This window comes from Haliotis cracherodii, unplaced genomic scaffold, assembly GCF_022045235.1.
Source record: "Haliotis cracherodii isolate W230 unplaced genomic scaffold, xgHalCrac1.p SCAF_7, whole genome shotgun sequence".
Taxonomy (NCBI): domain Eukaryota; kingdom Metazoa; phylum Mollusca; class Gastropoda; order Lepetellida; family Haliotidae; genus Haliotis; species Haliotis cracherodii.
In genome coordinates, this window is record NW_027266330.1 from 54,851,938 (window position 1) to 54,864,476 (window position 12,539).

The following is a 12,539-nucleotide window of genomic DNA, read 5'->3' on the forward strand; positions in this document are numbered from 1 at the left end:
ATCCAGTGTCTGTCCATCAGTGTGATGTGTGCCAGCTGGGTGAGTATCCAGTGTCTGTCCATCAGTGTGATGTGTGCCAGCTGGGTGAGTGTCCAGTGTCTGTCCATCAGTGTGATGTGTGCCAGCTGGGTGAGTATCCAGTGTCTGTCCATCAGTGTGATGTGTGCCAGCTGGGTGAGTATCCAGTGTCTGTCCATCAGTGTGATGTGTGCCAGCTGGGTGAGTGTCCAGTGTCTGTCCATCAGTGAGATGTGTGCCAGCTGGGTGAGTATCCAGTGTCTGTCCATCAGTGTGATGTGTGCCAGCTGGGTGAGTATCCAGTGTCTGTCCATCAGTGTGATGTGTGCCAGCTGGGTGAGTATCCAGTGTCTGTCCATCAGTGTGATGTGTGTCAGCTGGGTGAGTGTCCAGTGTCTGTCCATCAGTGTGATGTCTGTCAGCTGGGTGAGTGTCCAGTGTCTGTCCATCAGTGTGATGTGTTCCAGCTGGGTGAATGTCCAGTGTCTGTCCATCAGTGTGATGTGTGCCAGCTGGGTGAGTATCCAGTGTCTGTCCATCAGTGTGATGTGTGTCAGCTGGGTGAGTGTCCAGTGTCTGTCCATCAGTGTGATGTGTGTCAGCTGGGTGAGTGTCCAGTGTCTGTCCATCAGTGTGATGTGTGCCAGCTGGGTGAGTGTCCAGTGTCTGTCCATCAGTGCGATGTGTGTCAGCTGGGTGAGTGTCCAGTGTCTGTCCATCAGTGTGATGTGTGCCAGCTGGGTGAGTGCCCTGTGTCTGTCCATCAGTGTGATGTGTGCCAGATGTTGGTACTAGTATCTGCGCAAATGCGGAACCAAAGCCTTACTAAACACATACCGAAGACCATTAGTTTGTATAGCTGCGCGTGCTGAAACATAGATATGGAGAAAACCTATTCGAGAAGAATTTTGGAAACGTATCTGAAAGATCAGACCATCCACCCAGACACTATTGAAACCGGAAGATACCACCCAGAACACAGGGAAGATAAGACTTGTTCAGAAACATATATAAGATCATACTGTCCTGTGTTTAGTGATCTCAAGAAACTGTATATCAGAACCTGTGACTCTACATCAACAGCATGTCCACCAACTGTGTAATTAAGGTAAATGTATTCTGATGATACTGTTCTCCATCTCATACTGGATCATGTCCCACCTGTATCATTAATCTATCAAAACTGATTAATTAAATTGATATATCGAGTGTGATTCTCGCCCAGAGAGCAAGTTCGACAACTACCCTGACTGTGTGGAACTGAAAAAGGCAGGCTTCTGTGAGAAGGATCTGACGAAGGCGAGGGCCGGCTGTGCCAGAACGTGTGACACGCCCAGTGTACCTGTCACCCCAGGTAATATTTACCTGTACATGCGTCACACCTGTGTGTCCGTACGCCACTGATATTTATATGTTAATGCAAATCATCTATATGTCCATACTCTGCTGATATTTATCTGTTAATGCAAATCATCTATGTGTCCATAGATATTTACCTGAACAAGCGTCAAAAGAACTTAGTGTGAAACCAACATACAACCAACAAATGGTATACAATAAACAGATGTATCACCAAATTGACTAAGTTTACAAATCAACTGAAATTACTGCACAGCAATGACACTAGCAGTTCACAATAGAATGGCGGTACAATAACCAATGGCAATATATGATATGATGGAAGTGGTCTGTATGACATATAAATATACAGTGGTGATAATTCAGCGGTCAAGCTTCCGAGGTGTGCCTAGGCAGGAAATCCAGGGTGATGTGTGATCCTCACACGAAAGCTGATCTTGATAATGTCAGATCAAATGTGTGACAATATGTTTCAGAGATACGAGAGGCACGCTCTTGTCCCCTTATGTGCAGTCAAACAAGATTCTGGAAATTTCCACAGTCTCAACACACCACAAAATATTCCACGTTTTTCTATAGAGCCCATTTTCAATCCACGGTATTCAGAAAGTTTACACATCGCACTAGCACCTAAATATAGTAACTATAACTTCCTCACCACTGCTTACATTAAATGGTACTGCATTCCTGACAACTAATCATTGTCCAAATACAATGCAATGAGCTACCGAATCAAAACAGAAATTATGTAAAGCTGTTACAAGCATTGTTTAACAATAATATATATTGCCATATAACAACACAAATATTACACAGCAACAAAATCATGTACTTTGGACACTTGTTTTCAATACGCATCATTGTTAAATATATTACAAAATCAAGTACCCTCTATTTCGGATAAAGAGATCTTTCATTCGTGATGCTTTTATAAAATACCTTGAGGATGCAAGTAAACACAGTATGCTTGAGAATACAAGTACACAAAGTTTAGCAAAAATGCTTGAATATGAAATGTGAATTGTGTACCCTTAGACGACTGGTCAGATGATGGCAGTCATATCTAATATCTGCTTGACAGTAACGACGTGCTCCGCACCCGACGTTGTTGCTGATGCTGACCCTGTGACGACACTGAGTTCCAGCTACAATCTCGGGGACACCGTCACGTTCAAATGTAAATCTGGTACAGACACCCTGACCAGGACATGTTTGACAGACGGGACGTGGTCCCCCGGAGGATATGCGTGTGGAAGTAAGTAGAACTGTGTGCCAGCCAACTATGCTTAGTGTAATGTCATAGTGAAATAGGGGACGGTAGGGTAGCCTAGTGGTTAAAGCGTTCGCTCGTCACGCCGAAGATCCGGGTTCGATTCCCGACATGGGTACAAAGGGTTAGGCCCATTTCTGGGGTCCCCCGCCGTGGTATTGCTGGAATATTGCTAAAAGCGGCGTAAAACCATACTCACTCACTCATGGTGAAACAACTGCGAGTGTTAGGTAAGCTGAAGTTGGTGTGTACATATGGATATATGCGTGATTGTTTGGGCAGAGTAGGTATATGATCTTATAACGTTTTCTTTTGATCAGAAAATTAACTCCCCAAAACAACCAATCAATCAATAAGGGGTTTCGATTTATTTGGGCCTTTCTTTGTTGCTTAACGCCGACCTCAGAACTGTTCCATCTTTATGACGAGGTCTGTATTTAATCGAGTAAGAGCCAAACAGTACTTGACTGCAGGTATGAGCAACTATCCACACCATCAACGTACGACAACACGTAATACGCCACCCGATCCTAGAAGTCGTCTTTGCAACTTGACATAAACTGCTTGTCCTTTAAGAAAAATCGACACGCCACAATATAAAATCCTGTAGTTTGAATAGACATAACCGGAACGATCGATTGGTTTGTTGGATGCTTGGTGGCGTTGGCCCTGGGAAAATAGGAATCACGGGTCTATAAACATATCGCCTTCATGTCGCTGGACATTTGCTTAGTGTGGCGTTCAAAAAACAAACATGTGGAAAAAATAATTTGCTTTTGATCATTTTCACCACAACCTTTAACTGTGGAGGCGCAGCATAACACCAACTTTCACTCACTCATTCACTGACTTCTCCAGGTTGTCCCAGTGGATGGTCTTACTATAATGGCGACTGTTTCGTGTACGTCAACGTGGAGAAGAACTATGCTGATGCCGTGTCCCACTGTCAGGCGCTGGGAGCTATAGTTGCCCCCACCAAGGACGTGGGGGAACTAGACTTTGTATCAGCCTTTCGGTAAGAATTGACCTTTGATGGGTATGATGGTGTTTCCTTGTACATACGCCTTGTAGGATTGATCAAATGGACTATTACCTATACAATTGTTATCACGATATTTTCGCTATTTATTGACGATCTATTATGCCTTAGAATGTAGATGACAAATGTGGTGCTGTGTTGTGTATGTCGTGGGAACATTACTGTATTTATAAACTCGATGTTGGTTGGTTGGGTGGTTTGTTGTTTAACGCCGCACTCAGCAATATTCCAGCTATATGACGGCGGTCTGTCAATAATCGAGTCTGGACCAGACAATCCAGTGATTAAATCATGAGCATCGATCCACGCAATTGGGATCGATGACATGCGTCACCAAGTCAGCGAGCCTGACCACCCGATCCCGTTAGTCGCCTCTTACGACAAGCATAGTCGCCTTTTACGGCAAGCATGGGTTGCTGAAGACCTATTCTACCCCGGATCTTCACGGGTCATATACTCGGTGTCTCTCACACGAGAGGAATGACGCGTTGTTTCACTCGAGTCATAACCCACATTATACCGGATCCGACCTCGGTCTGCCTCAATGGCACTTTGGGTTTCAGAAAAATATCGTGAAGGTCAGTAACACATAACCAAACAAGGAACAATCGCCTTTTCCTGTCAAATTACTTCCTGGCCATGAGATTATCATTGCTCGACCTAGTAACGGTGAAGTAATCGCCGCCATTATTGTAAACACGAAACCCAACAAGCTTCAGTTGGCAATAAGTGTGAGTTGCAATCACTGGTAATATTCATTTCTACAGGAAACTATACAACTGATGAAATGTTGTCGTCACATATATAACAGGTATGGCACGTGTGTTTCAGTGAAAAGGGGCAATACATTTGGATTGGTGGTACAGACATTGACACTGAAGGGACGTTCAAATGGTCTGATGGTTCCCCCTTTAACTGGACAAACTGGGGCAATGGTATGTCAATCGATCTTTCTCCATCTTAAGGATAATGTTCAGTGCGTACATTGCAAAATCATGAACATAATATTTAAGCTCCTGTCTTGATCAGATCACACGTTTTGATATCACTGAAATACTGTACAAAGCGGCGTTAGGAGAAGAGGAACTGTTGAATGCCTTTAAGACTGTATAAGGTCAGTGCCTGATGTCATTGGTGGAATAATGAATTGGAATACATCAAATCTGTCCCAGCCAACTGTTATCCAAATTCTGGCTGCCTAACATGAAGACGTTGTACTTGCTCCCACTGACAAAGCTCCAAATAACATCGACATGATATGTAAGAATTAGATTAATTGATTAAAAATTTTAGTATAAGTCCCATATCAAATAATGACACATATTCGTTACAAAGCACGGTAACCATAGAACAGTAACATATTTATCTTCAAGAGTTCAGGACAATTGGTGAACTATGAAAGCAAATGTCAGCTGAAGTTTAGTGAGAAGACAATATGTGAAAATGTAAAATTTGGGGGTAAGACATTTAGACAAGAAGCAGGCATCCCCATGGGCACCAACTGTGCTCCCCTTCTTGCTGACCAGTTTCTTTATGCATATGATTCGGAATTTCTACACGGATTATCAAAATATTTTGAGTTATAACTGGCCTTCAGCAACACATCATTTACAGGCTGACCTCATACAGCTGGAGTACTGGTGAGTGCGGCGTAAAACAAGCAAAAGGCAAAGTCATACTTAGATCTATGCTTAAAGATTCAGAGTGACAAAACACTCTCCACGTGACTGGATGACACGAGGGATAAGTACGACTTTCCAGTAGTCAACTTTCACTTCATGTCGAGCAATATTCCAGCAGCTCCAGCCCTTGGTGTTTACATTTCACAACTTTTGAGGTACAATCAACCATGTCCTTTTTACCAAGATTTCAAGAGCGTCTTACGACTGTTGCTCAGAAGTTGTTTGATCAAGGTTACAACATTCAAGGCCTCAGCAAAGCCTTGAAATGTTTAAATGGTGTCCATGTTGAGGACATTTCCAAATTTTACGCACCATTGGCAATTTAATGTCTCATGCCATTCTCTATTTTGACCATATGTTTCCGTGTTTTTTTTTTCAGGTGAACAATTGACTTGCCTTTGCATGTGTTTGTGATGCGTGCCACCGATTGGGCAGGATACACTCACCTTTTCACGAACACTATTTGATAGTGATTCATAAACACATGCTTATGATATAGTCGGAATCGTACGATGGATTCTGCTTTCAGGGGAGATTTCTTATGAATATGGAAATGATTTCGTTGCTTAAATTAAATTCTCACTCTCCCACCCACTATTTCCGTTCAGATCAACCCAACAACTACGCCATCCAGGACTGTATAGAATCCTATGATGAGACTAACCAGTATCAGTGGAATGACCAAGACTGTACATTTGAGCTTACGTTTGTCTGTAGAAGGTCAAAAGAAGACAGTGAGTACATAACACCTTGTTTTAATCGTGTACCAATACGAACTAGCGGAACAGGATTGAATATACATTTAGAATTTTCAGGAGAGGTCAATTCCTTTTTTAAATCAGACATAATCTACACAATATGTATCTTTGTCAAAGTTTTGTGTCTGTGTTATTAGAACGTAGTCTGGTGAACAATCGCCTCAGGGGATTTGCGATCAATCAAATCGTTTACATAACACTGTATTCAGTATTTGTGTTGTTTGCTACTGGTGAAGTTGTTGCCTTTAGATCGTACAATCTGTGTGGACCGGAGACAGGACTGTGAGAAAATCCTGGATGCTTCGCCTAAAGCTTGTGTGGAATATGAACAGTTTGCAGAGGAACAGTGCCCTCTAACGTGTGGAGTTTGTGAAGAAAGCACCTCACCATGTATGTGTTATTTACGTCTAAATTAGTTTCATGTCAAATGTTCATTGCAGTATAGAACTACACTTTTATCTGACTATTTTCTCCCGGGACAGGGAGGCACGGGTGGCCAAGTCGTCTAAGGCGCCGCGATTCGCTGTGCAGAGTTGCGTCCCTTGGGCACGCCAGAAACCTATGATTTTGGGTTCGAATCCCGGTTCGCCCCGATTATGTTTCTAGATTTGTCAGCACCATACCCGGGCTCGTGGGTTTCACCGAAGTGGTAAACGTCTGAGACTCGCATCCCTTGGTGCTTTCCTCCCACATTAAGCTGACACGCCGTGATATAATTGGAATACTGTTAAAAACTCACTAACTCACACTCTACCGGGACAAAAAATGAATGCATTAATGAAACTACAATGTGTCCAATTCTAACTATTTATATATGTTGCTTAGGGTGCAACCAGCATTCCGCACCTACCATCTGGTCATGTTCATATTTCGTTGAGATGTTACATCAGTTAACACCTTGTAGGCCTCATTACACGTCCCACAGAATGCATAACACTTTGCAGATTTTACTTGTGACTATTTTTATACAACTAATTGAGTTATTCAAGGCCAATGATACAGAATAGAGCTGGGAACTTAAACCACAAGACACTCACTCACTCAACAAGGTTATATACGGCGGATGCTACCAGTAGGGAAGGACATGTTTACCCTGTTCCCGAACACCTGGTGTCATCACTGGCTCTCGGTGGTTCATTCGTGTAGGTCCCTTTGGGTCGGATGCAGATTTTTTCGGCGGATAGTCAGAACTGATTGTAAGCCTGCATTGACAATTTATATTAAGAAGTATAAAAGTGTAACAAGGTAGAGGAATTGTCTTCTCTATACTTCACTGTACTTCACTGTACTTCACTAAACTCGCTATCTCTATTCCAGCACTCACCTGTCTGGCAGCCGCAGCCACGACTAACGTCGTCCTGGAGACGGCTACTGACCAGGTGTCACGTGGCCAGGTGGTCCAGTACAGGTGTAAGGATGGTCATATACGAGAGAGTGGTCATCCAGACAGGGCGTGTCTTGCTAGTGGTCAGTTGAGTGGGGAAGACCATGTGTGTGAAGGTACGTGAACATAAAACCATGATAAAGACATAAAAATGTCATTATAAGACTTAATAATGGGCAGGAAGCAGACCTGAATTGTCTTCGTGATACCTGATAAGGAGCGAGAAGTAAATATGAAGCGTCTTCGTGAGACCTGATTAGGGGCATTAGAGAAAGACATTTGTCAGCTACAGCTACAAAACCAAATATTTTTCTCCAAGAAAAAACACCTTGCTACAACGTATTTTTTTAATTTGTCAAACCTTTTGGTGAAATTTTTTTTTTCGATAATGTCCCAGGACCCTTACAAGGCCTTAACTAGAAACACGGGATGACTCAAATAAATACTGACGTCTACACCCAAGCCGTTTTTTCTTAGTGGAGCCGTTTCGTGACAGAAATGGGGTCAATTGTGCAAGTGTGAGTTGTGCAAGCTAAATATATAAAGAAATATGAACATTTTGGAATATATTTACCAAATACTACATCTGTAAAGTACATGATTTTATCATAATGGATTTAGGTAATCTAGAGTGTAAAAAAATGAATATATATATTTAATTTCTTTCTTTTTTGGCATATCTTTAAGACATACTTCACGAAGGCCAATTAAAATACCAATATTGTATACTCATATGGCGAATACAATGACAACAACAGCATATTTAAAGAACAAACTTTGTATTATTTAAATATGCTGTTAATGATGAATGGTTTTGGTTAGTGAGGGACAATTAATTGTTATCACTGTTGCCACCACATTAACAAAGTTGTTCACCAAATACTACATCACAAAAGGTCTTCGCATGACTGAGAATGTTGTTGTAGTGTAGTCCACAGAGGCTCACAGCCATGTGATTCTGATACCCATCCTCTCTCAGGCGGTGTGGAAAGGTCTGTTTCGGCCTCCAGATCTCAATTGATCTACCGTTGTAAGTGAATAAGTCTGTGCGTGCCATTAACTCTTATACAAATACTGGCCCAATCATTCATTAAGACCACAAGACGCTGAATGACTGGCATCCTGTTCTTCACATCCTGTTCAGTTGGCACATCATCAATGAAACTGAAAGCCTCTGTTGCTTCATCATACACATTCCATGTTTCCCACACTGTTTGTTTTTGGCCTTGTCCCGCACAGAGAGATGTCTGGTAACAGCCAATGAATGGCGAAGTGAACAGGTTTTCTCTGGTCCATTGAATGCGCCAAGGACATGAGCCGCCAAGATATCTGAATTGTTTGCTAGTTCCAAAGGCTATCCGGGTGTGAGACGCATCTATTCTGCAATGGCCAGGACAATGACACGGGTATCAATTGTTTGAATCAAAATCCTATCATGACCATCTCTGGCAGCATCAGACATGTGCAAAATGAGTCTTTTGTCAGTCTTGTGTCTCAACATGGATGCAGCTTATTGACAAATACTGACCCTTTGTTGCACAGAGCCTGTTTACTGTAAGTGTATATAATGTTCCTCTCCAAACCCGTTGAACTGTGTTTCTCCACATTGTTCTACTTTTTCGGATTGTGTCTACTGTGGTATTTGCAACGATGTCGTTCATATCTAGCACCGATAGCTTACTGCTTTCCTCCTGAGATGGGGCACAAACATCAAATATATCACAAAGTCATTGGACCTGTCTTTTGAAAATTTGTGAAACACCTCTCTTCTGTTCATGATGCCTAACATCTAGTTCTGATTTCCCTCTTAGTAAATCTTCGAAGCCTCGAATTCGCCAAAAACATGTACCCTCTCTATCCCAACACCCTTCTGTCCGAGTAGCTGGGTTAAATTATATTAACCCTAAACATATGATGTGTTTGTTCGTGTGCTTGATTGATGGGAATCGATGAAAAATCGATGTATGTTTGACATCACAATTACCTTCTTGAATTCCTCTTCCATAGCAGGATCCAAATCAGTGGCCACTGTACCCCATTATTTACGTATATACACCTGGAAATTAATTAAACACAAACAAAATCTAAATGACACATAAGTTTTGAAAAAAGAGTTGTTTGTTAATATTAGATCGTATACACCTTTTCCAACATCATACCCTTGCCAATACCACTGTCAACGACTTGATGTTGCACATACTGCAGGTGAAGCACAGTGGCCATGACACGTCTAAAAATACATATTGGTCGTGAACATTGCAGGGTCACATTTCCACAACAGGCCGCATGCTAATTAAAAAGCGTTAAGATGACATATTAGTGGAATCAATTTGCAAGAATGTCTTATAAGGAAATTGGACGTAACCATACTGTAGTTTAAGTTTCACCGAACAAAAAGTGAAGTGAAGACCAGGTCCACCCAGGTCAGCCTCGCAGATATCCAGGAGAGAAGATGCAGTATTAGCATTGCTCGTTAGACTCTATTTGACAACAGTACAGTTTTGCACATTGGCTGCCAAATACAGCGATTTCAACCAGACTTATCAGAAATCAGCTGAAAACAACAGGCTACACAGCCACGAGACCATCCCAACGCCGCTTCTTAACTGAGGCCCATAAAGCAGCCCGTTTGGTATGGTCTAATCAACGTCAAAACTGGAATATGGAAACATGTCTGAGAGACACGGTTACTGTACATGGTAGATGGCCGTACTCATCTCTGGAGGCAAATACAGCCATGGCTGCACACGACATTGCAGAGACCCATCCAAGTGGGTGTCCGTAATGGTATGGGGATGTGTTTCATTCATTTGTAAACCTGACTTGATTACTGTGAATAGTAATCTGAACGGCCTCCAGCATGACATCCTGGAGACGGCAGTTATCCACCATTTTGACAATCATGCGTTGGCCACTAGACCTGTCTTCATGAAGTATAATGCTAGACCTCAGGGATCAAGTGTTCTTCTTGAATGCTTACCTCAGAATGTCATCCATGCCACTGCCTTGTACCAGTAAGTCCAATGAACATCTTGGAACATCTTATGCAGTTAGTTCAACAGAGAGACCAATATGTCCCAAAAGTACGTGAACTTGCATGCTGTGGAATGAGCAAGACCACCTCGACGTCATGTGCAGCATCTGATTTATGGAATGAGGAGGCGTCTGGTGGCAGTCGTTTCACCAAGTATACATTGGTTAAGGATTACATTGATACAGACTGATTTCATTCAGTTCAGTTTTTATTGTGCGACAATAGTAATTTCCACTTTGTTTTGTTTCTTCGTGATTATATCTGCAAAATGCCAACCTTTCAGAGTAAATGTGACTGTACCGATTCAAACCCTTGTTTTCTCCATAATTGATGACTCTGGTAAGCTGTAAAATCATTGGATACTGTTATGTCAAACGCATTTTGAACTTTGCCACAAATAACTTGACTCATTCATGAGAATATGGATGGTGCTTTAATAAATGTTCAGGTGTAGGTGTTATGCACTTCACTTTAACGCCGTTACATCGGATTTACAGCTATTGCAGCGTCGGTAACCCCCAGCAACAACGTGGACCTCGTTGCCCGGTTAAAATATGGTAATATGTACTGGGCTTACCTCGGCGACAATGAACACATGAGGATCACCAGAGAAGGAGAGATCACGCACTGGCAATATTATGCGACAACAGCAGGAAAGGCAATGCTCCAGGTGTGGCGGCCAAGAAGCGACGCTGGAGAAAGGATGTAAGACAATTAAAAACTGTATTTTGTTTCTATGTCCTACAGCTGATTCGACAGCAGCATCTCACACATTGTCCAAACGATGCAAGGGAACATTGCTCTCCGTATCACCTCATTGCTGTTTACAAACTATCATTATTTGCTCAGAGTTTCCCAATGAGAGGCGGTTACGCAGTCGCTCAGACAATGCCCTAAACGAAGCAGTCTTAATGCTAAGAAGATCATAACTCCCATTAACTTTGTGGAAAAGAGCCTTGGGGTGGTCTCATTATTGAAAGGGAAACTGTTCGTTACAGTTATGGTCATCTGAAAACATCACTGAAACCCAGTCCACCTTAGCAATTCTATATTATTCAATTCATATTTTGAGTTCTTGTTTGAAAGTAAACCCAACCCGAATCTTTTCAATTCCAACAATTTGTCTCCAGATAACAAGCCCAATGGGGGTAGCGTATGTGAGGATGGGGGTAGCGTATGCGAGGATTGGGGTAGTGTATGTGAGGATTGGGGTAGCGTATGTGAAGATGGGGGTAGCGTATGTGAGGATGGGGGTAGCATATGCGAGGATGGGGGTAGCATATGCGAGGATGGGGGTAGCGTAGGCGAGGATGGGGGTAGTGTATGCGAGGATGGGGGTAGCGTATGTGAGGATGGGGGTAGCATATGCGAGGATGGGAGTAGCATATCCGAGGATGGGGGTAGCGTATGCGAGGATGGGGGTAGCGTATGGGAGGATGGGGGTAGCGTTTGTGAGGATGGGGTTAGCCAAATGGTTAAGGTGAAAGTGGTCACTTGTTTCACCGAAGGGGTCATCACGCGCACTCCCCAGGTACAACGTTTGAAGATCAATTGTTGTGTCCCCCGCCCTTATGTTCGTGAAACACTTAAATAATATGTCTTTGATGATATATGGTATATGTGTTACATAGCACATGTAATTCGTGTGTGTAGGTTTGAGTTCATTGGTCAGAACCTGCTGGACACCAACACAACTGGACGTATGGAGGTCCTGAATGTCCCCGACAGCGACCGCATCCCTGTTGAACCCGGCGATGTGATCGGCATCCACTACTTTAACCCTCTGATAGGTATTACCTACACTGAATGCAACAACGAACTGACGCCCGAGGCAGCAAACATGTCGTGGATCGATACGAGAATTACAGACATGGACTACCTCACCCCCGGCCAACTCTACACGCAGGCAGACCAGAACAGGTGCTACATCATGTCCTTCAGAGCCCGGGTTGGCCCTGTAAGTATTCCGGGATTGAATATATTGTGAGATATCCA

The 12,539-nt window shown here is 42.8% G+C and overlaps 1 protein-coding gene across 1 annotated transcript in view; it reads left to right on the forward strand.

Moving 5' to 3' along the window:
- Positions 1-12,539, forward strand: part of LOC139449013 (uncharacterized) — a 62,201-nt gene that overhangs the window by 39,740 nt on the left and 9,922 nt on the right. Inside the window, exons 19-27 of the mRNA XM_071230499.1 lie at positions 1,244-1,372; positions 2,459-2,632; positions 3,506-3,662; positions 4,518-4,621; positions 5,977-6,102; positions 6,376-6,516; positions 7,444-7,626; positions 11,042-11,249; positions 12,198-12,501. Of these exons, the coding sequence (XP_071086600.1) occupies positions 1,244-1,372; positions 2,459-2,632; positions 3,506-3,662; positions 4,518-4,621; positions 5,977-6,102; positions 6,376-6,516; positions 7,444-7,626; positions 11,042-11,249; positions 12,198-12,501 (1,526 nt within the window). The remainder of the gene's footprint in view (positions 1-1,243; positions 1,373-2,458; positions 2,633-3,505; positions 3,663-4,517; positions 4,622-5,976; positions 6,103-6,375; positions 6,517-7,443; positions 7,627-11,041; positions 11,250-12,197; positions 12,502-12,539) is intronic.